Below are 24,862 nucleotides of genomic sequence, written 5' to 3'. Positions count from 1 at the left end.
GTCCACGTACCAAAACAACAAATAAACCCCTCAGCAGAAGATGTGAAATAAGCACAACAAAACAGAAAAAAAACAACAAATTATACTCTGCTGTTCTGTTAAAAAAATAAATTCTTTGAAAAGCATATACTTGAATAAATACAAGAGAATACATTTCAATGTACTCGTTATAAGGTGCAAATCAAGGTAAAACTTACTATAAACAAACAGTATTCCTGAAACGAAAAAAGACATTTTGGTGGAATCCAAGTTTACATATCAAAGTATTAATAGAAAATCAGTCACAAACAGGTATACAAAGCAGAGTAAAACTGAAGTTACTTATCGAGTGTTGCTTTGTTCTGTAATATTGGAGGCACTGGTGCCTTCAATATTGCGGAACAAAGCATTTTTAAAACTTAGCAAGCGTGGTTTGAGTGGTCTGTTATCATCAAGACACAGCAGTATTTTCTGAATGAAGGTGAATGTGTGGATTAATTTTCTTGGATAATCTAAATGCAATGCATATATTAAACCAAACCAGAGGAGGTGTGCATCAGCCAACCTGGGGAGACATCTCACAATAATGCCATCTTCTATCACAACAGAAATGCTGTCGGGCTTAAACAAGATGGCACTAGTGAGGTCGTCAGTTGTCACGGAGAGAAGTGCGACAGGAGTGTTTTCAATGTCTGGATCCTCTTCCCACTGCAAAATACACACAAACGTACACATACAGAATAAAGTAAAAGGTTATAGCATATATTGTGGCCATAGATAGACATTTGTGTTAAGTCAGGTAATACATACATTGCATGTCTTGAAGAACTCGGAGTCATCTTCTTGTAGGTATGATGGGAGCGCATTATGTTGCAAACGATAATGGCTAAATAACTTCGCCCGAGTATCCAGGGATGTAGAACACAGTTTGCATCTCCAGTCCATGTTAGGCCTGCAATTACATTAAACATTTTTCAAGAATCAGTATGTGTTTGGATAAGCAAAGTAAAGTTGGTGTGATTCTAGTGGGTCCAAATTAAAGACAATTACGGATTATTATAGCTCAAACCCAAACATATCCTTCGTAATAGTTTGGAACCTCCGCACTATCCCTATTGCATTTTTACAACTGCATCACTGTAAGAGCAGAGGAGAATGTGAGACTTGAGATTGTTTTAAAGAAAGAACAATCAATGAAGTATCAATTAATGGTGTAAAATACTCCAATAAATGTTGAAAAGGTAGAATTCTGTTCAATATAAAAAATACCTACATGTAGTATGATATTCATCAGGTAATTAAGAATATAGCATAAATAAAAATGTTTACATACCTTCGATAATGGTGGTGTTGCTCAATTTGCACCCGCGGGCTGAAAGGTTGAAGAGAAAAAACATGACAATAATGTAATCCTTTAATTTAATAAAACACATTTATCCATGTTAACATTTTCAGTTTAATAAATCTAATGTACCAGATGAAATGATGCAATCAAACCAGTCAGGCGTTTGCAGTTTGATGACTTGGCCTCCAGCAGCTCTCTCGGTATCCTTAATATGCCAAAAATACATTTTAAAAAAAGTTCATGTTTAATTTACACATGCATAAGCATTTAAAACTGTATCAATTGTACATATTCCAATCCACTGTACATTTTATTTGGCTATCATTATATTTAATTAGTGCATTCTTAAAACTGCAGCACTACCGCTGCACGTGTATAGATAGCTTAAGCCTATAGCTTGTGCTGGACAATGACACGCGGTACGGTCATTTGCAAACAAAGTTAACTCAAAGCACTAACTTGCTGGGCGTTGCAGCCACGGTGTGGAGGATTTCGTGTGACCCTTTTATATAAACCTTAATTTTACACCCATTTGACGATTACTCTCGGACCTTCGCGGACACAAACATAACCTGCAACAGATATTACTCGGCCACCGCCCAACTAAACCTGCGCGGTACTATTCTCTAAATAACACTTCTGTGTCTTTCAACAGACAAGAGACGTTTAAGAAAAATTCATACATATATCGCCACAGAAGAGCGCTTAACATATGAGAAGTCCCAGGCTCAAAACAACGCATCTGAAAGAGTGGATGAGAAGGCCTCAGTCGCAAGCATGACCACGAACTAGCATATTTGCTAACTTGTGAAAGACGGCAAGTTCCACAAACTGACTTTCCAAATTTGCTGTCGTCAAAAACACAACAAAATATCCCTTTTCTGTGCACCGACTACAGCATTGATACACTGGGTCCTTGTAATATTAAATAATGTTGTTTGTGTTCTCATCTGAATTCGTGGGTCTCCGCAAGCTTCAGCCATCGAGAAGTAAAAATGCGCCCGGTGAGACCACGCCTGCAGTGACGTCATCACGCAGCGTTCTGCCGTTTACTCAAAATATATGAGTATATGACAGCCATAAACTCAAAAGTATTGATTTACTGCAAATTAAAAACGCATGACTATTCAGAAAACTCAAAACGTTTAAGTTTTTGAAACAAAAAAATCGGCTTTTGAGTTGACTGACCTCAATGACTTTGAGTCAGTAGTACTGTTCGGGTTTACAGTGCACATTAAGGCGGCCACTTAAGACGAAACCAATAAAATTTCTCTGACCCCAGTAGTTAACTCCCAGTGTAGGAGCCCCTCAGCTGATCAGGAGTCTCATTGACCTCAAGTGTATCCACTATGTTTCTAAAGAAGGAAGCTTTCCCATTTCCCACCCCACACAAAAGACTGGTCATTTTATATCCAGGAAGGCACTTTTGTGAAAGCAATTTTCATCTCAGCAGCTTCTCAGCTGTGAAATATCAGGTGTTTATCAACTCAAAATGCTACTCATTTTGAAAACTATCAAGTGCACACACACAAACATTAACATGAAACCTTTGATATTCCTGAGTGAAAAACACAGGCTTTGTTTTTGGCCCACTGGAGTTCTTTGTTCCCGACACATACATCCGGATAATGTCACTGCCCAGCGCCCCCCTCGCTCCTTTCCGGAGAGTTCCCCATTGGCTAGCAACACGCGCAGCAACGCGGTAAACTGGACCAAACACTGCTGCGGCAAAGTCGATCCCAGGTTGACATTTACATGAGGACAAAAAATAATGACACAATGTCATGATTGTTCGGCAAAAGCGAAAACAATTGTGTCTGTGTAACCGGGACATTTTAAAAAGGAATGCATTATGCCCCAATAACTTCTAAATAAAGCAGGAAATGCATTTTCATTGTATTTTGTGTTTTTTGGTTGATAGTGATAATTGTGTTTTTGTATGTTTTCTACATCCTGACCTCATGTTTTCCAACTTGGGTCCTACTGTAATTTACCAAACATGTACAGTATAGCGTATTGTTGGTTTATGATGGAGTTGCATCCTAGAGCGTTGATGTAACCAAGATTGTATCAAGTCGTAATGCAGTAATGTGATCCCTATTAACTCATTCCCTGCCATTCCCAAATTTATTTGGAAATTGAAAATATAACGTAGAGCGCCTTTCCCAAATTTTTTCGGGTTTAGTTTTTACATGCTTGAGTGCCGAGAAAGCGCTGGCCATGGCTTCTGGCAATGGCCTCCGGCAATGTTTTTTTTTCTTTTTCACAATTTCACATTGGCGGCAGCATTTCCCTTTTTTCCATATTAGTGCTTTGTTCCAGCTCTATACAGTAAAGTCTCGTTATCGCGATAACGGTTATAGCAATAGTACTGCTTATTACGATACTATTTTAATTTCGCAGCAAATTTCTAGTATTTTCTGATATAATTAGTATCCCGTTACGATACCCGGTTATTACGATAATCTGGTTACTATGATGCCCTTTTCATCTCCCGCCAGCCAATTTGGTCGGCTAACACCGTTGGTCACGACACCAGCTTTCGGGTCACGTTACCAGTTTACGTTGCACTGTAATCCTCGAGCACTATAAAAACGGTGTAGCAGAGCTCACATCTTTCATTACTGCTGCAGTAGCATCTGAAACATAGTCTTCTTAGATACAGTTGTTCAACACCAATTTCAACCATGGGGAAACATAAGAATTGTGTTATCGAAACAAAGTACAAGGCAATAGTGGCTGTGGAGGAGAATCCAACAAGAAGCAAATCCTCCATTGAGAAAGAGTTCTACGTGCCGCAGAATACTTTATCAACGTGGTTGAAGAGTAAAGATAAAATAAAGACAGCATACGAAGCGAACAAAGATGAAGATTGCCGCAGGGGTAAACGTTCCAAGGCAAGACTTAGAATCATGCCGTGCGCAAACATGACGGGTACCGATGAGTTAAAAATCATTGTTATCGGTTATTGTAATATGTTTAATGCAGTTCGGCGCAGGATCGGATATATCGATAGTCCAGTTTTATCGATATTTTTTCAGACTCCCGAGAATATCGATATAACGAGACTACTGTACGTGCATTTTATTTTGGACAGTCACCCTCATTTCAAGCTCATATAACTCCAGACCCATATAATTTAGGAATTACCCCTTTTTTCTGATGAAATAAGAGAGTCAAAGGTTTCTAACACTGTATTGAATGTTTATGTAGTCCTAAAACTCAATATTCTGTGGGTCCTGGAATTCAAGTGACCATGACAAAAACCCTGGGTACTGGAGTGGACACATTTTTGCACATGTCTGGCAGTGAATGAGTTAAACAGCAAATTGATGTATGCAACACACTTCTAGCCCATGAATATACAAGAATTTCATTAGAAAAAAAAACATGATGACATTCGCTTACTAGTGTTGGCCCGATTGTATGATTAGAAATTAGGGCCGGTCACAATTTAGAGCTGAGGCGTATTGTGTCAAAAGATCACAAAAAAATATATTAGTTTTATTTTTTAGATATCATAAAGCACAATTTCTTTCCTGAGATACAGATGAATTGCCGAATCATCCTGAAAAAAAACGTAATTTTGTGTGAGACAATGTAATGTTTTAGGTATGTATTGTGGCATACAATAGTCCGGAGGCAGAAAACCACTGCACTCTTCTTCTAACCATATTTAAAAAGTTGGAATACCTTATTTCAAATAAAAAGAGTTGAGACAATTTAAATGTGCTTTATTTTCTTCTCAATTCATTGGCTACGTTTCAAATTGAGACAATGTACCAGCTAATACTCAAAATTAAGTGACTCAGAGTCGATTGCATCTCTAAATCTAATACTGCTGCATGTGCACACTGGTTAATCGGCTGTCTTCATGGCCTCGACACCTCACATAAGGGCCATCGAAAAACATACCTGTATGTGGCTATTTACAATTACTTACAAATTATAAAGAAAGTGTCCGTAACTCAAGACGTTTATCATTTTATAGGCCTTATATATGAAGGAGATGGGTTGTTGAACTAAGACCCCAACTAAAGGTATTCACTCGCTTATTCCCTACCATTGTTCAGTCCACGCACCAACAATACATTAAACACACACACATGCGCACAAACACGCACACACGCCCACACACACACACACACACACACACACACACACGGGCAGACACATACACGGTAAAACAACAATCAACTCAAATGTCAACGCTGAATTCATTTCCAGCCCAAGGATCTGGTTTTCACCGGCATAAAGTATAAAAATATATATGCTATATTTTTTGGCATTTAATGTTAGGCTTAATAAATGTCAGACTGCCCCGTATTCAGCTCTCATCAAATGTGTTTATAAGAAATTGGTGAATTATATTAGAAACAGTTACAGTGCAGCTCCGCTCTACAATATGAATCATAATTCGGCTCCAGAGGTATGCCGAATCAATGTGTGCGGCGCTCATAAAATGTGTGGATTTAATTAAACGTTCATACGGGAGTTGTTGATCGGGCAGGTTTTGGATCTTCTCAATGCTTGATTGCAAACGCGAGCGGCCCGCTAGTCGAGTGGTTAGCACACCGGCTTCATAGTGCAGAGGTCGCTGGTTCGCGTCCCGGTCCCGCCTCCCTGTGTGGAATTTGCATGTTCTCCCCAGGCCCGCGTGGGTTTTCGGTTTCCTCCCACACTCCAAAGACATGCATGGCAGGAAGATTGGCCACTCCAAATTATCCCTAGGTGTGAGTGTGAGAGTGACTGTTGTATGTCTTTGTGTCCCCTGTGATTGGCTGGCAACCAATTCAGGGTGTCCCCCACGTCATGCCCGAAGACAGCCGAGATAGGCTCCAGCACCCTCAGCGGCCCTAAGGAGGAATAAGCGGTACGGAAAATGGATGATGGATGGATGATTGCAAACGCAGTAAGGGCTTCCCTTGATCCTCCTTGGATCACTCACTCTCACTGCCAATAGCCTAAATCAGTGTTTCCCAATTTTATCGAGCCAAGGTATTTATTTTACCTGGGGAAAAATCTCAGATTATATCACCAAAAAATGTGACCAAAATTGTAACAGTACTGAAATAATAATCTAAATTTACTTTTCAGAGGAAGTGTACGGTATTGATGATAATAAGAGGTGGGTTACGTTCAGTAAGACACCCAATACCATACATACAAAATTCACCGCTCACCGCTGTAAAAAATGTATACAGCTTGGATGCATAGTCAAGACGTGGGAGGAATCCGTTGAAGCATCTTATAACATGGGCGCTGAGAATGAATAGCTTCCTTCCCAGCATACTGCCTTCCATAAAACTCGACATGCATGCCTGCTTCCATGAGCTAAATATAGAAGGCGTTATTATGTTACTTCTCTAGTTCACAAGTGCCCTTTTAGAAGTGGGTTACTGTGCTTCACTCTCCCGCATGTGTGCGAGTGTTTGTGCGTGTGGGGGTGCCTGTGCGCGTGTCCGCGGATTTGTTTGCAAGGCACTCTGATGAGACAGCAGATGTGGTTTAAAGAAGTTAACTGCGCTCCTAGCTCATAATAAACGTGCCTGTAGCGTCTTCTTGTGGCCAGCATCAGCTACACCTGCTGTTTCATGAGCTCCGGTGGCTGCAAGCAATAAATGTGCCTTTCTTCCAACCATGTTTAGAATGTCCTGCCGGTGACCTGAATTTGTTATACGAAGTTGGTAAAGTGTTATAAACAGTTCACTGGATGGTGCAGTGCAGCTTCACTCCACAATACGAACTGAAATGTATAATGAGCGAATCATATGCAATTTGGAAGATACATATTTTTTGACTGCATGGGTCCGCCGAAGCAAATACTGTATACCGATAAGTGTAAATGTACATGTGTACAATCATTTGCGTGCTGTTTTCTTCACTGAAATGTTTTTTAAAATATGCATTTTTGTGTAGGAAATGACACTTAAGCTGTTTTTTCCATCTTCAGGTTCTACATAGAGAGTATATCATACTTGAAAGACAATGCCACAATTGAACTTTTTTTCCTCAATGCCAAGTCCATCATCTACAAGGTAAATCAGCTTCCTGTTGCAATTATTTACACTTGTGATTATATAATGGAACAGACGCTCCCCACCTCACGAACAAGAGACGTTCCGAGCGGTCGTTCGTAAAGTGAATTTGATCATAAGTTGCTTCAGTGCTATATTTTTTATGGGAGTTTTGTTTAAGTCAAATACTGAACGGTAAAGTATAAAACACAGACACTAACAGCCGTAAAATAAATTCACAGCTACAGTAGTACCACGATATATATCCTTGGGTCTTCAGTAACCCATGACTGAAGCTGAAGCCATTACTTTTTGTTATGCATCACAATTCGCCTCCTCCTCGGAGCCTCGACTGGGAAGACAAATCGGATTTCCTCCCCACCCACATACTCTACACAGCCAATCATAAGCGAGCTCAGCGGATCCGGGCCTGAACTTGTTGGCAACACAAGCGCTGATTGGTCAGCTTTGGTGTCCGTTGTGTAAACATCCAGCCCTTGAAACCTCTCATGTGTCTGTGTGCGTGCATGTGCGTGAAGCACAGTACGCAGTCAATCGCAAGCGAGCTCGGCCGGAAAAAGTGCGCAATACAAAATCTAGCTTACAACATCTTTGTCCGAACATTTTTCGACATACTGTACCCGCAAAAATGTTTCTATGCACCGTAACGTCGTAACTCGAATATTCGTAAGTTGGGGAGCGCCTGTATTTATTTGGTGGTTCTCCTCTGAAGTACTACTAAAGAAGATTGTTATGAATATAGATTACATTGATGTTGTTTCCCCCTCTGCTCAGTGTTTTTAGTGGCACAAATAAGCCAATCAACCATTTATTTCATAATACAAGCATGACTTTTTGCAAAAATCTGGACACCAAGAAAAAAAAATATATACCATCCATCCATCCATTTTCCATGCCGCGTCATCCTCATTAGGGTCGCTGGGGGTGCTGGAGCCTATCCCAGCCGTTTTCGGGCACTCTGCAGGGGACAACTGAATTGGTTGCCAGCCTGTCACAGGGCACACAAAGACAAACAGCCATTCACTCTCATACCAAGGGATAATTTGAGTGTTCAATTAGCTTACCGTGCATGTTTTTGGAATGTGGGAGGAAACTCACACAGGCCTGGGAAGAACATCCTAACTCCACACAGGGAGGCCAGACCGGGTCTTGAACACACAAGCTTTGCACTGTGAAGCCGGCGTACTAACCATTAGACTTCCAAGTACCTCTTTCACAAAATTACTGCGCTAGACCTTTGATGCTGCTACGCCAGTCAAGCCTTTAAGTGTATTTGTCCAGAAGGGGGCAGCCATCACCCAAAATGATTGCACCCTTCAACATAAGCATATTGGAGAATCATGTATGGATCGAATTGGAGCAGCTCTTTTTGTTCTCACCATCATACTTTTCATATTCATAAAAAACAGGTAGGTGTCGATTTCTCACGCACAGAAATAAACTGGTATGTCTCTGTGTGCGTTCCAAAATGACACATTTGTGTTTGAACGTTGTGGGTGGTACGCTCTGATCTGTCTTGCGTTTCACCGCGGCTGTCTGATCTCACCAAGCCAATTAAGAGGTGGATTGGAAAGAGTGCATTCCTGGCATACTTGAACTAGTAGTCACATCCACACCCATCCGGCCCAATCTAAACAAAAATGACTTCGATAGCTCGCCTTCCATTCCAAATCTTGAATTTGATGTACCCTCCAAAAGGGGCAGGCCGTTAGTCGAGTGGTTAGCACACCGACTTCACAGTGCAGAGGTCGTGGCCTGGTCCGGCCTCCCTGTGTGGAGTTTGTATGTTCTCCCCAGACCCGCCTGGGTTTTCTTTGGTTCCTCTAGTTTTCTCCCACATTCCAAAAACATGCATGGCAGGCTGATTGAACACTACAAATTGTCCCTATGTGTGTTTGCGAGCTCCAATAGTGTTTTGTCAATGTCTCCCCCCGATTGGCTGGCAACCAATTCATTGTGTCCCCCGCCTGGTGACCGAAGACAGCTGGACACCAGCAACCCTCGCGACCCTCGTGAGGATAAAGCGGTATTGAAAATGGATGGATGGTATATAGTTATTTTCTTGGTGTCCAGATTTTTGCAAAAAGTCATGCTTGTATTATGAAATAAATGGTTGATTGGCTTATTTGTGCCAAATGTGTACATAAACAGCGACAGAACAATTGTTCAGTCAGAAATGTTAAAAATAATATATACATTTCGTTGTCACTCAAATCTTCTCCCCCTTAATCGTTCAGCCCTGTCCACATGAAGAGCTCATGAAATTAGAGATGGCAACAGTTTAAAGGCAGATGAAAAGAATTACCAAGCAGTCATGGGGCAAGACATGAACATCAGAGACATTTCAGAGTCCACACCCCATTTTGGCAAAGTGTATCATTTCCATCACGTCCTTCATGTGTCTCATTTCTCTCTCGTAGGAGCTCATTGAAGTGGATAGTGATGTCGTTTTTGAGCTGGCTTCCTATATTCTACAAGTAAGATAAAGTGCAAGTCCGCCTCCCTGTCCCCATTTTCCTCAAATGGCGCACTTGATTCAAGGAAACGGTCCCCTTCCCACAATGTCTTCCCGAGGCGTTTGATGCTAATTGCCAAGAAACTGCCATTATGTAATGCGCCTGTCGGTCTGTCAGCGATGGTGTAATGATGCTTATAAGTTGAAATCCTAAAACACTCTCCACTGTCTTTGTTGGCGATCATTTGACATTCCTGGCTGCCTTCAGCAACTTCTAATGTAACCCAGCAGCTGGGTGAGGCTTTTGGTTCACATTAGTCAGTCCATTTATTGGTGTGTGTGTGTGTGTGTGTGTGTGTGTGTGTGTGTGTGTGCGTGTGCGTGTGCGTGTGCGTGCGCGTGCGCGTGCGCGTGTGTGTGTGTGTGTGTGTGTGTGTGTGTGTGTGTGTGTGTGTGGGTGTGTGTGTGTGTGGGTGTGGGTGTGGGGTTTTACATCAATGGGCGACAATATGTAGAACAGGAATCTCAATCGATCCATTCTCATTCAAAAGGAAGATAAAATACAAATTGTCTCACAACAGTGAGTGTAGAATGTGTACAATCATCAACAAAGAAAATGACAAATCAATATGAGCTAATTTCATACAGCCTACCATTGCTATTTAGAATATATTGTCATTCCCCCACAAGTCAGAAAAAATAGATGCAGCCAATGATGCACTTCCAATACTTTTATTGAACAAGCAAAAAGAAATGAATCCAATTAATAATTTAAATAATTAGCACTTTCCTTCATAATGAACACAACATGCCGACTGAAAAGTGAGTTTGCTAGTTATCAGCCAATCAACTCTACATTCTCATTCGCTGACGTCCGTGTCACTCACCAGGTTATATAAACTCAAAGTCACAAGTAGAAGTTGAGGATAATAACCTCGCATGAAGGAACAAAAACAAAAAACGGGCATCTAATACATCACATTTACAACTCAAATATAATTTTGCAACATTGCAAAAAAAACCGACTAACAACAGCTCTTGAGGTAAACTGCCGCTGTATCACCTCTCAATGCCTTGACAGACAGTAGTGTAATGTCCCTCCAAGAACTAACAATCCAATGTTTTATGTTACATGTTTTTTATGTTACTCCCACCCTCACAATCCTTTTTATCATTTTGCAGGAGGCCAAAAGTGATTTTACCAGGTAAGACCTTTCCCCGTTCTTATTTCTGCTTTCTCGCTGATTCACTGTGATACATTTTTATTTTATTAAACTGACTGCACACAAATCACCATCAGCACAGCTGGAGTCATTATTACATCAACATGGCCATTAGCACGTTAATAAGGCCCAGTTGAATTAACATGAAGTAACATATTTCCCGTGGGGCTGGGTTTACAATACCAAATCAAATATCATGTGCAGACACCCACATTTTACAAAGATAAGTCAAATTGCGCCAGCTCCAAGCAGTGACAAATAAACTATCTAACCATTCATTTTTTAATTCACTTAATCCTCACGAGGATCACAGGCGCAATGGAGTCAATGCCAGCAGTCTATGGGCACACCCTGAACTGGTATCCAATCAATTGCAATGCACACATTAATGAACAGTGCCTGTATTTGTGCTCACAATCACATCTGTGGACAATTCAGAGTGATCCACTAATCTGCCACGCATGTTTTTTTGGAATGTGGGAGGAAAGGGAAAAAAAAAAACGACACAGGCGCGCAAAGAACATGCAAACTCCATACAAGAAGGCCAGTACCAGAATTGAACCCTGCAACTTTGCACTGGGAGGCGGATATCATAACCCGTTGGCCACCCACACTATACTACGTATGAATCATCCAAAGTAGAAACTACATTATTAAGTTGCTGACTCCCCTCATTGATTTAAACATTTTTTATTATTCCTTCACTGGCTACCAACAGAAATGACTTACAGTAACATGATTAATGGTCAACAAGGCTTAAATGTAAGGATGTTTCGATGATTATTTGTCAAAGCTTCTGTTGTAGTTGAGATTTACATGATGTCTTTTTAACTCATTCACTGCCAGACATGTGTCCACTCCAGTGTCAGGGTTTTTGTCATTTTCTCTCATTGGAGAACCCACAGAAAAGTCTTAGGACTACATAAACATGAAACTCGTAATAAACCTTAGACTGTCTTCTTTCCTCATAAAAAAAAGTTTATTTTGAGTTTACTTGGTCGTATAGTTATCTGCAATTAAAGTGGGGGCGGTTGTACAAAAGGTAAATGCTGCCCTCTCATCGGAGGGTCCACACATTGCCAGAGTTCTGACCGAAGCTTGAAATGCATCCCCCCACAAGAAAAAACAAAACCCGAAAAAAAATGTGAATGGCACTCCACGTCCATTGCCAAATAAATTCGGGAATGGCAGTGAATGAGTTAATGTTATTTTGTGTGGTATAGACAAACATGCGCATGTAGACATTGTTTTAGAGAAGAGAAGATATCAGATGTCATGGATTTTTTTCCTACTCTTACTGTTGTGATGCCTATTCCATGCAGTATAAATATACCCTAATTGTACTGGAGAGAGAACATTTTATATAATCACAGACAGCACGGCACTGTAAATGTGAAATGAAAGAGGGTAAATGACACAACAGTCTTTGACAAGGCAATTTACCACAAATATTCTTTGATTGTTATAGACAAATGTATTGAGACTCTGCTCTCAGTCTCTTGTTTGACTTTGGCATGGAAGAACTTGACAGTCTGGACCTCAATGAAACAAACTAAACTGAGAGCCTCTGACCTCACACATGTTCCACACACACACACTTCAACATCTTGTCAAAAGTTAGCCAATACTTGGAATCTGATTTACAAAATGGAATTGGCTCATCAAACAACTCAAAATGTTTCCCTTTCCGTTTGTCTATATATATGTAATAATAATTATTCATTCCTATTAGTTATGAAGAAGCCTCCATACCCACAACACATCAATTTTGTTCATGTCCATGTGTGTGATGTCACCCTCAAAGTGTGTCATCCTTCATCACTTTGCCTCAGCAACATTGACACAATGCAGCAGCCTCCATGTCTGACCTCATTTCCTCCACCCATGCATCCTGCATGCCCAAATTGGAATGTAACAAACTCCGGTAACATTCCTGCCCACTTGTCTTTTTCCCTCCCCCTCGGCTTACACTCACATACAATTTTCCCTACAAGGTCTACAAAGCCATATGCAACTTTTATCTGTAACTGAACCATGCAGTTTCTCAGCCTCCAATACAGTCCACTTCCTCTCATTGCATGGATTGCCTTCCTTGAAACATTGCTCAAAAAAGGTTTCCCACAGAGGGATGCGTTGGGAATGCAGCTGTGTCCGTGTGTGTTGTATAGATGATTCAAAACAGATACAGTAGCGGTTCTGTAGCAGTTTATTGTTAAATACATAATACGTACATGGTTTCCTTTCGCGAATCTTAAATATATAATTTACAGCAGTTGGAAAAAAACATGAGAGTAGATCTTGAATATCCTTAAAAAGGGTTCCGGGTAAAATCTCTTATCATCCGAGAGTGTAAACGGTTGCACATGAAGTCTAAAAAAATGGGATCATCATGCTTCAAAGAACCAAGTAGACTTTGCTCGGAGCTGGGAGATAACTCTGCCCCTCAGCTCTGCGGCGGTTGTATTCCCAGGGCTTTCCCCAATCCTCTTTCCCCCAGACCAACTTTGGGATTACTTTTTTTTTACTTTTTTTTGTGACCTCCTGCCAACGGCGGTCTGAAAACTCCAGCCAAAGCCAAGTCTGTTTGGCTCATGCCTCTTTCACGCGTTTCTATTTTTCCGCTCTTCCATCCTTTGTCTTCTTAATATCACTTTAATATGTTTCTTTATTGCTCACCGTCTTCCTGTTACTTGACTATTTCTTCTGTGCCTGCAGAACAGAACATCCGCTATCAGTCTTCAATGTCTTCTCACTTGATTTAATGTCCTTCTTCCAGCGTAACATAATACAGTTGCCTTGCCATAGTTCACCGGTGACACTTCAAAGCTTTATGAAAAAGATGTCTTGATCACACCTTTTGGTCTCTCTCCCCTACTAGTAACGATGCAACCAGGTCTGACCTAAAGAAGCTCCCTGCTCTGCCCACTCAGGCCCTAAAGGAGCATCCATCCCTGGCCTACTGGTGACATTACATCCTCCTGATCTTCCTCCTTTCTCAAATTTTATCGTTTCCTCAAAACGTTTCTTCTTCTTTGGCAGTGAAGAGCGGGTCATTGACCACTACAAGAAGCTCAACGGACAGTCCAGAGGACAAGCTATCGTAAAGTGAGTGTTAGCGCCACTTGGGTGCAATTAGCCTGTTTGGCTTCAAGTCTCATGTGTTGTGCGTTCCTCATCTTCACAGCTACATGAGCATTGTGGAGTCACTGCCCACATATGGAGTACATTACTACGCCGTAAAGGTACGTTTTTTTTTTCTCCCCCACTACACTCTTGTTTTTGTTTTTTTTCCTGGACTTTAAAGCAGCTAATATTGGGGTTGTAACTTTTGGTTGTCTTATTTCTCTTGCTGTCAAACCATCCACACGCACACACACACACACACACACACACACACACACACACACACACACACACACACACACACACACACACACACACACACACACGCACACACACAAACACACACACATGCAGGTGATCTTGTCATTGTCGTTTTGTCACAGGATAAGCAGGGCATCCCATGGTGGCTGGGACTGAGCTATAAAGGAATATTTCAGTATGACCATCAGGACAAAGTCAAGCCTAGAAAGGTGAGATGACCTTCCAAGGTGTCCTCGCTAGCCCCAGTCGGTCAAAGACCACATAGAATGGCACCTTGACTCACGTGTGCTCCAGTTTGGTGAAGTTTCAGCTATGCAGCTGTTTTATTGAAGTAAGAAAAACTAGCATTTAGAGTCACTTTAATGACCTGACATCTGCACGAAGAGAGTCACAGAGGGCAATACATTTTCAGCTGTTTATTGAACAGGACAAACAGTCAAACACCCAAATATGAGAAGACTTGCAAAAAAAGTGGATGCTCTCTCTGTAATAACCAGCCTACCGAGTGACTTCATTTGCAAGTGTCTCTCACGAAGGTCATGCCCCTTCAAAGAGTAATTAGACTTCATAAAAACTGTTTATTCCTTTACATTCTATTTTTCAGATGTGTTTATAAAACACTGCAATTTTAGTTTTTTCACCATTCAACCCACGCTTAATCCAACTGTTACACAAGCTGTTTTTGGTTTCATTTGCTACACGTTTTATTCTGCTGCAATGTCATATGTGGAGGTGGGAGCAAAAATTGGCAATGAAAGTCAACCAGAAATTTTTGTAGAGAAAAATGTCTGCCTCAGTTCGACAGGAATCTATTTTGGACCACGTCCATGTTGATGGCATGAACATTTGTCGCTGATTGACTCTCTCTTTTGGTAACAAAGTTAGAAGAGGATGATGCTCGGCAATGACAGTGGCTTGAAACTGGGAGAAGAAAAGGACAAAAATAAAGTTTGCTGTAATTACTGCAAAGCAGAGCTGGCAGAGCTTGGAGTGTGGAGAGTGAAACACGGTATTGTGTACTCATGACGATGAGCGAGCCATAAGTCTTCACGTCGACTGCGGTCTAAAGGAGAAGCATACAGTAAATGTCTGTGAGAGACGCTTTACCCGAAAAAAAGAGCACGACACACAAATATGAAATACGAAAATATGATGATATATTTTTTTAAGTGAATATAGTCTCAAATCAACTTTGGCTAACCATAGTTATTTGTAACTGGGTTCTTCTCACCATTAAAAAAGAAATAAAGAAACAAAACTGGAAAGTATTTGATTGGCAAGTGCAATCGATTGATTAATCAGGCAGATAACTGATTCGATAAAGCCTTTGTCGCATATATACGAGTAGTCAAGGAATGAAAGGAAATTTGGCATTAGTAAGTAATCTGTTGAAATGATGGTTTTCATCTAAACACATTAGATTATTTAGTACTTCATTACAACAGTTTTTTTCCCACGAGCAACATAATGAGATAGAAAAAAACACTAACTGAAAATGTACCCAACAATGAGCCCTAAATGTGTAATCCAAGCCACATCATTGCTTACATATACCGTTCCACCAGTAATGAATCGGACAAAAATAATGGTATGTTCAGAAGACTTAATGTTGCCTTTTTTGGGGTCGGAGGGATTCTATAACTATAATTCCACTTTTGGCCATTTTAAAATCATCTTGCATTCTCCTTGTGTGACTAAATGGTAACAACTCATATTTTCCCTCCCATGAGTGTGTCAACTCATTGTGTTCGAGAAGAACAGTGAGTGTTCACATATTCCGTACTAATATCTGCAAAGGTTGAGCACCCCTCGTGCTCTCTGTCACTGTCCCTGTTTCTCTTTATACCCAATCAGTGCTGTTATGCAGTTTGGTAAAAGCCATTCTTGCTCACCTCTAGCGATCAATCCCCTTCCCCCGCCCCCACCATGTTTAATGCTTGCTTGCTGACATTTTACCTTGTCATGCAAGGTGTTAATGGGTTTAACACCATCTCTGCACATTGAAAGGCCACTGACACTCTGGAGCACATAAGCCCCCCCCCCCCCCCCCCCCACCACCACCTCACACATACACTCGCCCGTGAACACACACACACACACACACACACATATTTGCTCATCAGGAACTGAACTTAGCGGTGAACTCACCATCTTGACAAATACATCCCGTCTGCAAAAGCTTTCCTGTTTGCCACAAATGTGTTGTCTGTGTGTTCGAGCAACAGAATTCGTCAAGCCAAGTCACGTAAGGTTGCAGTTTTAGAAGCAAAATTAACTCATTCACTGCCATTCACGAATTTATTCGGGAATTGAAAATATGACGTAGAGCGCCATTGCCGATGTTTTTTCGGCTTTGTTTTTTGCTGCTTAGATGCTGAAAAAGCCTTGGTCATGGCCTCTGGCAATGTTTTCTTCTTTTCCACAAGGAGGTTGCATTTCCCTTCTTTTCAAATGTTAGTGCTTTGTTTCAGCTGCAGCTGTTGTTAATGCGCTATGTAAACCAATATACAGTAAAGTCTCGTTATATCGATATCGGATATATCGATAGTCCCGGTTATATCGATACTATTTCTATGCACGCAAGGAGAAAATTACATGCGCGCACGGTCGGATATATCGATAGTCCCCGTTATATCGATATTTTTCGGATTCCCGAGAATATCGATATAACGAGACTTTACTGTATATGTATTTATTGCATTGTATTTTGGACAGCCAGCCTCATTTCAAGCTCATATAACTCCAGACCCATATAATTTAGGAATTAACTCTTTTTTTTCTGATGAGTTTAAGATTCCTAATGCTGTATTGAATGTTAATGTACTCCTCAAACTCAATATTCTGTGGGTCTTGGAATTCAAGTGACAATGACAAAAACCCTGACACTGGAGTGGACACATTTTTGCACATGTCTGGCAGTGAATGACTTAATTTAGTTTACTCAGTAAAAAAATCATTTAATTCTCATTTGGCTTTACATATATCACTTATTACTTCTGGACTGAATGAATAGTTACAAAGTGTAGCATTTTCTTTGTAAAATTTCAAAAGGAAGCAGGACAAAAACATATCGACAATATGTTTTTTTTTTATTTCTCCTCGCAAACAAAAAAACTGTGGCTACATGCTTTTGTTCAATGATACAACGTGCTGATTGTAGCTATGGAACACCTTAAGACCCGACTTAATTCCATTGAACACAGTTTTGGTTGGTGAAAACAGGACATGCAGTCCACAGTAGGAAGATATACAGCTCCTTCAAAGAGTGGAAGAAGAAACACTCAGCCAAGCGTAACAGCTCCAGTAATCAGTGACTCACTCGGTCATCGCTTGCCACTGAAAAGCTGATTCAGTTTGGCAAACACACAACACTTAATGTGAGCTATTTTGGAGTGTGTTTACTATCTTTGTTCCCCACAGTTAAAATAATGACTCTGTTAAATGATCATCCGGAGAAGACTAGGTTGTTTGACGATGTAAAAGTACCTCAGTTTACCACAGACCACACATGCGCAGACACAGATACACACACATAAGTGTAGCTCACAACATTAGTCAAAGGACAGGTCTGATGAGTGACTGACCTGGGGCATATCATATGATTTCATTTGGGAGCGTACCCACCCACCCATTTGCTGGAGTGCAGAGACATATCCAGACATCCAGCCGGTTCCCATTAGTTTTTCCAGATATGTCATCCTTCCAAAATGGCACAGTCCCATGCAAACAACAGGAAAGAGTGTAAAGACTTTGCCATGACGACGGCTAGATACACCAGAACCCCACCCACATGGACGTAGCAGTACAGCAGTCCAAAAGAATAATACCTCAGCCGTGGTTATTTTTAAAACTATTCTTCTCCACTATAGCGAAGAAAGGCCTTTACCCTTTATCAGATCTGACATTCGGTATCTAACATAGTCAGGATATGAGCGCCTGATTGTGAAAGAATATCTACCAGCTCAGCATCTGCATGTGAATGTTTGTGCGGTGATGTGAGTATTTTCGTGTTTCAATTTAGGATTTATAGCATACATGTGCGTGGCTCCCAGGCTCTGTGCTTCTCTGGCATCACATACTTTTTTTTCTTTTCTAAAAACGAAAGCATACGTCAGCAAGTGTAAACATGTCATGTTTGAACAAAATTATAAATGTCTCTTATCGCCATTATTCTGGCCAACACAAACAGTCCTTCATTCACTATCTGGCCCAAATTGCTATATTTAGCACCACGCTACATTTGCGCTTCACACTCCATTCAGCAAGCAGTTTGATAATGGAGTTATTTCCTTCTCCAAGACATGACATGAAACGGTTAGAACATTTCGCTATTTTCTAATGTCACCATTAACATGACCAAAATGATAACAGGTGTTGTTTTTGTGTAGAGTTTACATGTTAATTCTTCTTGAATTAAAAACACATACATATTTGCTTAACTGAAGACATGCAGTGCATCACAGAATACATTTTTGCACAGTTATACATTTCCGTCCTCTGACACTTCTATTATGCATAGAATACTTTGTTTTTATCTTTTCTCCCGCCCACCCCCCTTTCAAATTGCTTCTGTGGATTGCAAATGTGCCCATTGTGGGACTATTTAAGGCTTTCTGATTCTGTTTCTGATTTTATATACCAAAAGAAGCCACAGACTGAGAACTACACTCTGCAGTACGAATGATAATTGAAGTATAATGTGGATGCTGTGAGAAAATTTTGATAAAATGTTTTTTTTTTCAATGTCTGTGTAACTTTTTGGTGGAAGGTCATCTGTACTTCTTCAAAGAAGTACAGATGACGGCTGAAGAAACCTTTTCATCGATGGACCACTCCTGTACGACTGAGAGCTTACACAGACGTTTTTGGTGGAAGGTTTTACATTTTTAAGACAAAAATGAGACAAATTGTAAATACAGTAAAGTCTCGTTATATGGATATTCAAGGGAGTCCGAAAAAATATCGATATAACCGGGACTATCGATATATCCGACCCTGTTTGCATGTAATTTTCTCCGTGCGTGCATAGAAATAGTATCGATATAACCGGGACTATCGATATATCCGATATCGATATAACGAGACTTTACTGTAGTTAAGTTACTCATACCTATTTGAAAAGCCCAGTTTAATTAAAAATCAATTGTGAGTAAGACTTATATAGAACAAGCATATTGACCACAAAGGTAATCATACCAGCTCATCTTTTGTATTTTACCATAACATTTTAACTTTTTCAATTCTGATTGTAGACATCCACTAACAAATACCACGTGTATAATATAGGCTATGTCTGTGTAAGCTCTCAGTCGTACGGTCTCAGTCATGCGCTAAAAATAGAAGTCTCTAGGAAGGTTACGCACACTGACCAATACTTACTTTTCGATTCTAACCACCCTTTACAACACAAACTCGGAGTTATCAGAACCCTCCAGCATATGGCTAAACTAATACCAACAAGCGTTGAAGGTAGAGAAAAGGACTCAAAACATATCAGGAGAGCACTCACAAACTGTGGATACCCTCTGGTCATTTAACAAATGTCAGAAAGAAAGAATAGGGAATGAAACCAAAAATTCTGAAGATAGAAAAGGGAGAGGAGTCACAGTACCTTACATTGCAGGTGTTTCTGAAAAACTGCAGTCCTTTGGCAACACAAAATTCCCACTTATTTCAAACCGATAAACACTTTAAGGCAAGAATTAGTGCATCAAAAAGATAGGCTGCCCAAAGAAAAACAAAGTAATGTAGTTTATTCAATACATTGTAAGAATGAAAATCTTAAAGAGCAGTACATTGGGGAGACTAAACAAATTCTCAAAAAAGACTTTATCAACATCGCAGGGATAATACAGTAAAGTCTCGTTATTTCGATATTCAAGGGAGTCCGAAAAAATATCGATATAACCGGGACTATCGATATATCCGACCCTGTTTGCATGTAATTTTCTCCGTGCGTGCATAGAAATAGTATCGATATAACCGGGACTATCGATATATCCGATATCGATATAACGAGACTTTACTGTACTAGTGGGCCTCAATCGGCAGTACATATGCCCGAAAAGCGAGCAACCACTCATTTGACGACAATGATGTTAAAATCTTTGCGAAAGAAAATAGATGGTTTGAAAGGGGAGTAAAAGAAGCGATTTTCATAGAACAACTAAATCCTTCATTAAACCGGTTTTGTGGGGTGAGGTTCAATTTGGATCGTTCATACAATAGCCTGCTTAGACAACATAGGTTTATCGATGAGAAGGTTTCTTCAGCCGTCATCTGTACAAATTTGAAGGTTTCGGACGTTTCGCCTCCTATCCAAGAGGCTTCGTCAGCGAACTAAAGTCTGACTGGTCGTATCGGCCCTATTTATATATCCCTAATGTCCAGCCATGGCGGCGCCGGACACAGCTATGATAGGTCCCTACTCTCAGGTTGGGGGGAGCAGAGGACCACTCCCTGTGGCCCTACTCATTGTTCCTACATTCCTGACTAACGACTGGCCCATTTCCCCCACTCCCACCTGTATCACCTCATCAGCATTGCGAATGTTGCCTAACCTGTTTTGCCTAAGCAGGCTATTGTATGAACGATCCAAATTGAACCTCACCCCATCAGACCGGTTTAATGAAGGATTTTGTTGTTTTATAAGAATCGCTTCTTTTACCCCCCTTTCAAACCATCTATGTTCTTTCGCTAAGTTTTAACCTCATTGTCGTCAAATGAGTGGTTGCTAGCTTTTAGGTGCAAATGTACTGCCGATTGAGGCCCACTTGTATTATCCCTGCGATGTTGATAAAGTATTTTTTTGAGAATTTGTTGAGTCTCCCCAACGTACTGCTCTTTACAATTTTCATTCTTACAATGTATGGAATAAACTACATTACTTTGTTACTCTTACTTTGTTCCCAGGCTGTTAAAATTCCTGGACCAACTTTGTTTCTTTTCTTTTCCTGCCTCGTCTTTACGTTATTTTTCTTTTTATTGTTTTTTTCATCACTTCTCAATTTGCATTTGCTCACATCAGGGCAACTCGGCCCTTTCGACTCACTTTCTGTCTCACCCTTTGTCCCTAATGAGAACCAGACTTAGACAGTGTGTGTTTGTGTGTGCACTGAGCTCTGATCAAACAAAGCAAGGGCTCTTCAATTGTAGAGAGGAAGGAGGTAAGGGGACCATGGGGGGTGGTGCTCAGAGAACGCTTCATCAGTCCTCCCTTGGACCCTTTTTACTCTCTCTCAAACACACACATACACACACACACACACACACACACACTCCTCCCCTACCGCAGAGCAGGAAGCAAAATTCCTGTGGGGGGAGGAGGGGTCAGCCCCCCCCCCCCTCCCTGTTACTTCCCTCCCTCCATCTTTCCTTCCCCCTCTCTCCCTCCAAGTCAAGTTACAGGAGAAACTTTACACACTTTCACTCACACAAAACACGCCTACAAATGTTGAGGCAAGTTGCAGAGGATGTAACGGGACACATGATGGGGAATATGTGTTTCGGCTTCTTATATAGCATGTGATAATCAAGCGCTGTCTGTCTTTCTTTCCACATTTTTGGGTGCTTGCAGAGGAGAGGATTTCTTTCAAAGTTGCGTGGACTTATTGTCGGACTGTGTTTTTTCTCCTCAAACTTCAGGTGTTCCAATGGCGTCAGCTGGAGAACCTCTATTTTCGAGAGAAGAAGTTCTCCGTGGAAGTTCATGACCCCAGGAGGTAAATCTCTATAACAGTTCAATCATCAAGGCAATTTGATTTGATTTGATGTACTCCCAAAGAAGATATTTGACCGCTATTTAATATGTACAAATTCATTCAATGCCACTGTTGTTGAATTTTACTACTCAGATTTCACAACCTTTATTGTTCCCAAGTACAAACACAGATTTCAGCCTTGGCTTCAAAAACCAGACCAAAATCAGACACAAAACAAAACAGTGATTTTGGTGCTCAAGCTTTCTACATTTGTAATACCTAAAACTAAAAATAATAACAAAAAACAGTCTGATAAACAATTTTTGACAGACACAGCTATGTAACTGAGTCATTTGTTTCCCCAATCGCTACACACGTTTGCTCTGACTGAGCAACACACACTCTCCGTTTAAACAATACACATACTTACCCTGTTTGCATAGAGGCATTTCCCTCCAGAGCAATAGTACGGACACGGGAACTTTTCCCCTTGTAATCTTCATCTGCAAAATGATGACACACCACTACCTCGATGGATCTGTTCGTCATTATAGCAGCTTAAAAACATTTTATTCACTGAGCGATGCCCGTGAAATATTGGATTCCCAGTTGAAAAATATAATCTGTAATGCCAGTCAATAACTTTAATGTTACCTTTAGTAAGCAGTGCAGAACATAGAATTAATGTTTGATGTGATGTTCTGACTGACTTTCTAAAGCTCAACACAAAAACGGGCGTCGGATGAGCTGACTGTGTTGTCTCATATTCTTTTTTCTATAATAATGTCCCGAAGGTCCCTGAAAAAAATGATAATATCTTACAGCACACAAACACATATATGTATAAAAGTCTTGACAAAGGAACCCCACGAAGATCTTGACATCTGTGTGAGTGGGCCGCTTTGTTGCCCAAATGGTCCAGCCTATATTTATTTAACATGGCTCCATATGTGCAGTGCCGAGGGGAGGGGGGTTGAGCTGGAAACAGTCAGGGACAGGGTGAAACAACGAGCAGCGGTGTTTTCTTTGAGATGAGCTGTCATTACGGTGAGCTGGCCATGAGTGTGTGTTTAAATAAGGATGAGCAAACACGCCAGCCTCGTGTGTGGCTTATACGTGCGTCGTCTTCTCACAAGCACCAAAGAAGCCTTTTATTGCCAGTAAAGTGGTATTATAATTGTCTTTGCCCGCTTACTTTAGTTCATTGACATCGCAGATTGTTTTATGGAACTGGGTTCTTCTACTTTTTAGACCAAATATCACTATCATGAAAAATATATACCTTAAACACGACAGAGGCCTAATAAATGTGCAGGCAAAATAATATGTATTCGACCCCAAAATATTTTTATAATATATATTCATAAAAGATAGGAACAAATATGAATCCAATTAATGATTATATTTAAATGTTTCTATTGAAATTTAACAGTGAGCCATACTCGCCATTTATTGAACCCTGGGAAAATAATCACACAAAAACACAATGAGCACACTTGCGAAGGTGCAGCTCTAAGCCACAGCTGTGCCCCCACCCCACCCCGGCCCACACACACATGCAATTGCCAGCATCACATGCCAAGTCAACGGGCCTTGCCTACTAAAGGCATGTAACTAACAGATGTACACAACATACATTAAGTGCTATATAAATCAATATGTATTGTTTGAATTGTATTGTATGTATACAGTATTGTATATACTTTTTTGATTAATTATCTATGTGTGTTCGAAAATATTTACAGTGTTCTAGAACCTGTTTTAATTATTTTCAAAGCATTTAGTGTGTACAAGGTATGGAAGTTGGGTTTTCTTGTTGTTGTGTGCACATTCTCATCGTGATTAAGGGGGATTCAGCGTTATTTGTTTGCAGTCAGTGCGTATAAAGAGGCTTTGTGTCCGCTTCTACTGTAGGGCATCGGTGACACGCAGGACATTTGGCCACAGTGGCATCGCAGTGCACACCTGGTATGCCTGTCCAGCCCTCATCAAGTCCATTTGGGCCATGGCCATAAGCCAACACCAGTTCTATCTGGACCGCAAGCAAAGCAAGGTCAGCAATATTCTTATCACCTTTTCACCAGTGTACATTGATGATGTCACAGAACAACGGCAATCACCATGGCATCTATACTGTGGAGCAAAAATAAAAACCTCCACAGCTAATTCCACCATCACACCCATTTATGCGTTCTGGAAAATGGTGGCTTAACACCCAAGGCCTGAGCTGCAGTCTGCGAAGCGCAGCCTGGTATTGGACTCATTCATTCCTTTTAACAATATGATCTGTGTTTTTCCACCCGCCTTAATTGCGTGTGTAATATTTTAAATGAACTTCTTGCCCAGACATCATTTGGTAGAGTCGTGACAGGCTGAGAAGTCATTTTGTGCAGTAATAATAATAATAATAATAATAATAATAATAATAATAATAATAATAATAATAATAATTAATAATAATATTTTTTTATTTCAAGCGCCTTTCAAAACTCTCAAGGACACTTTACAGTCACATACAAGCATAGATACAATAATAAACGAAATACAATTAGAAATAGAAACAAGAGATATAGCTACACAGAAAATGCAATTTTATATGATCCAGGAAGCATTTTATTAATTTATGTATCTATTTTACTGTTATAATTGGAATAAAAGTGTGCTTTTTTGTACACTTTTATAAACACATGGATTCTTGGAGGATAAAGTAAAAAAAAAGAATAGCAAAAAGGGAAAAA

General features: G+C 40.4%; 1 protein-coding gene across 8 annotated transcripts in view; it reads left to right on the top strand.

Moving 5' to 3' along the window:
• Window positions 1-24,862, top strand: part of frmd4a (FERM domain containing 4A) — a 196,836-nt gene that overhangs the window by 154,137 nt on the left and 17,837 nt on the right. For 5 of the 8 annotated variants that reach the window (XM_088996803.1, XM_088996804.1, XM_088996800.1 and 2 more), the window contains exons 5-13: window positions 7,278-7,362; window positions 9,783-9,839; window positions 11,000-11,022; window positions 13,919-14,002; window positions 14,080-14,145; window positions 14,225-14,282; window positions 14,547-14,633; window positions 22,069-22,145; window positions 24,036-24,177. In XM_088996803.1, coding sequence (XP_088852929.1) covers window positions 7,278-7,362; window positions 9,783-9,839; window positions 11,000-11,022; window positions 13,919-14,002; window positions 14,080-14,145; window positions 14,225-14,282; window positions 14,547-14,633; window positions 22,069-22,145; window positions 24,036-24,177 — 679 coding nt within the window. The remainder of the gene's footprint in view (window positions 1-7,277; window positions 7,363-9,782; window positions 9,840-10,999; window positions 11,023-13,918; window positions 14,003-14,079; window positions 14,146-14,224; window positions 14,283-14,546; window positions 14,634-22,068; window positions 22,146-24,035; window positions 24,178-24,862) is intronic. The other 3 variants (XM_088996801.1, XM_088996805.1, XM_088996798.1) reach the window with 1 other exon arrangement.

Source organism: Hippocampus bargibanti, linkage group LG05, assembly GCF_051943395.1.
Source record: "Hippocampus bargibanti isolate YZ-2025 linkage group LG05, ASM5194339v1, whole genome shotgun sequence".
Classification (NCBI taxonomy): domain Eukaryota; kingdom Metazoa; phylum Chordata; class Actinopteri; order Syngnathiformes; family Syngnathidae; genus Hippocampus; species Hippocampus bargibanti.
This window is presented reverse-complemented; position numbering and strand designations above follow the sequence as displayed.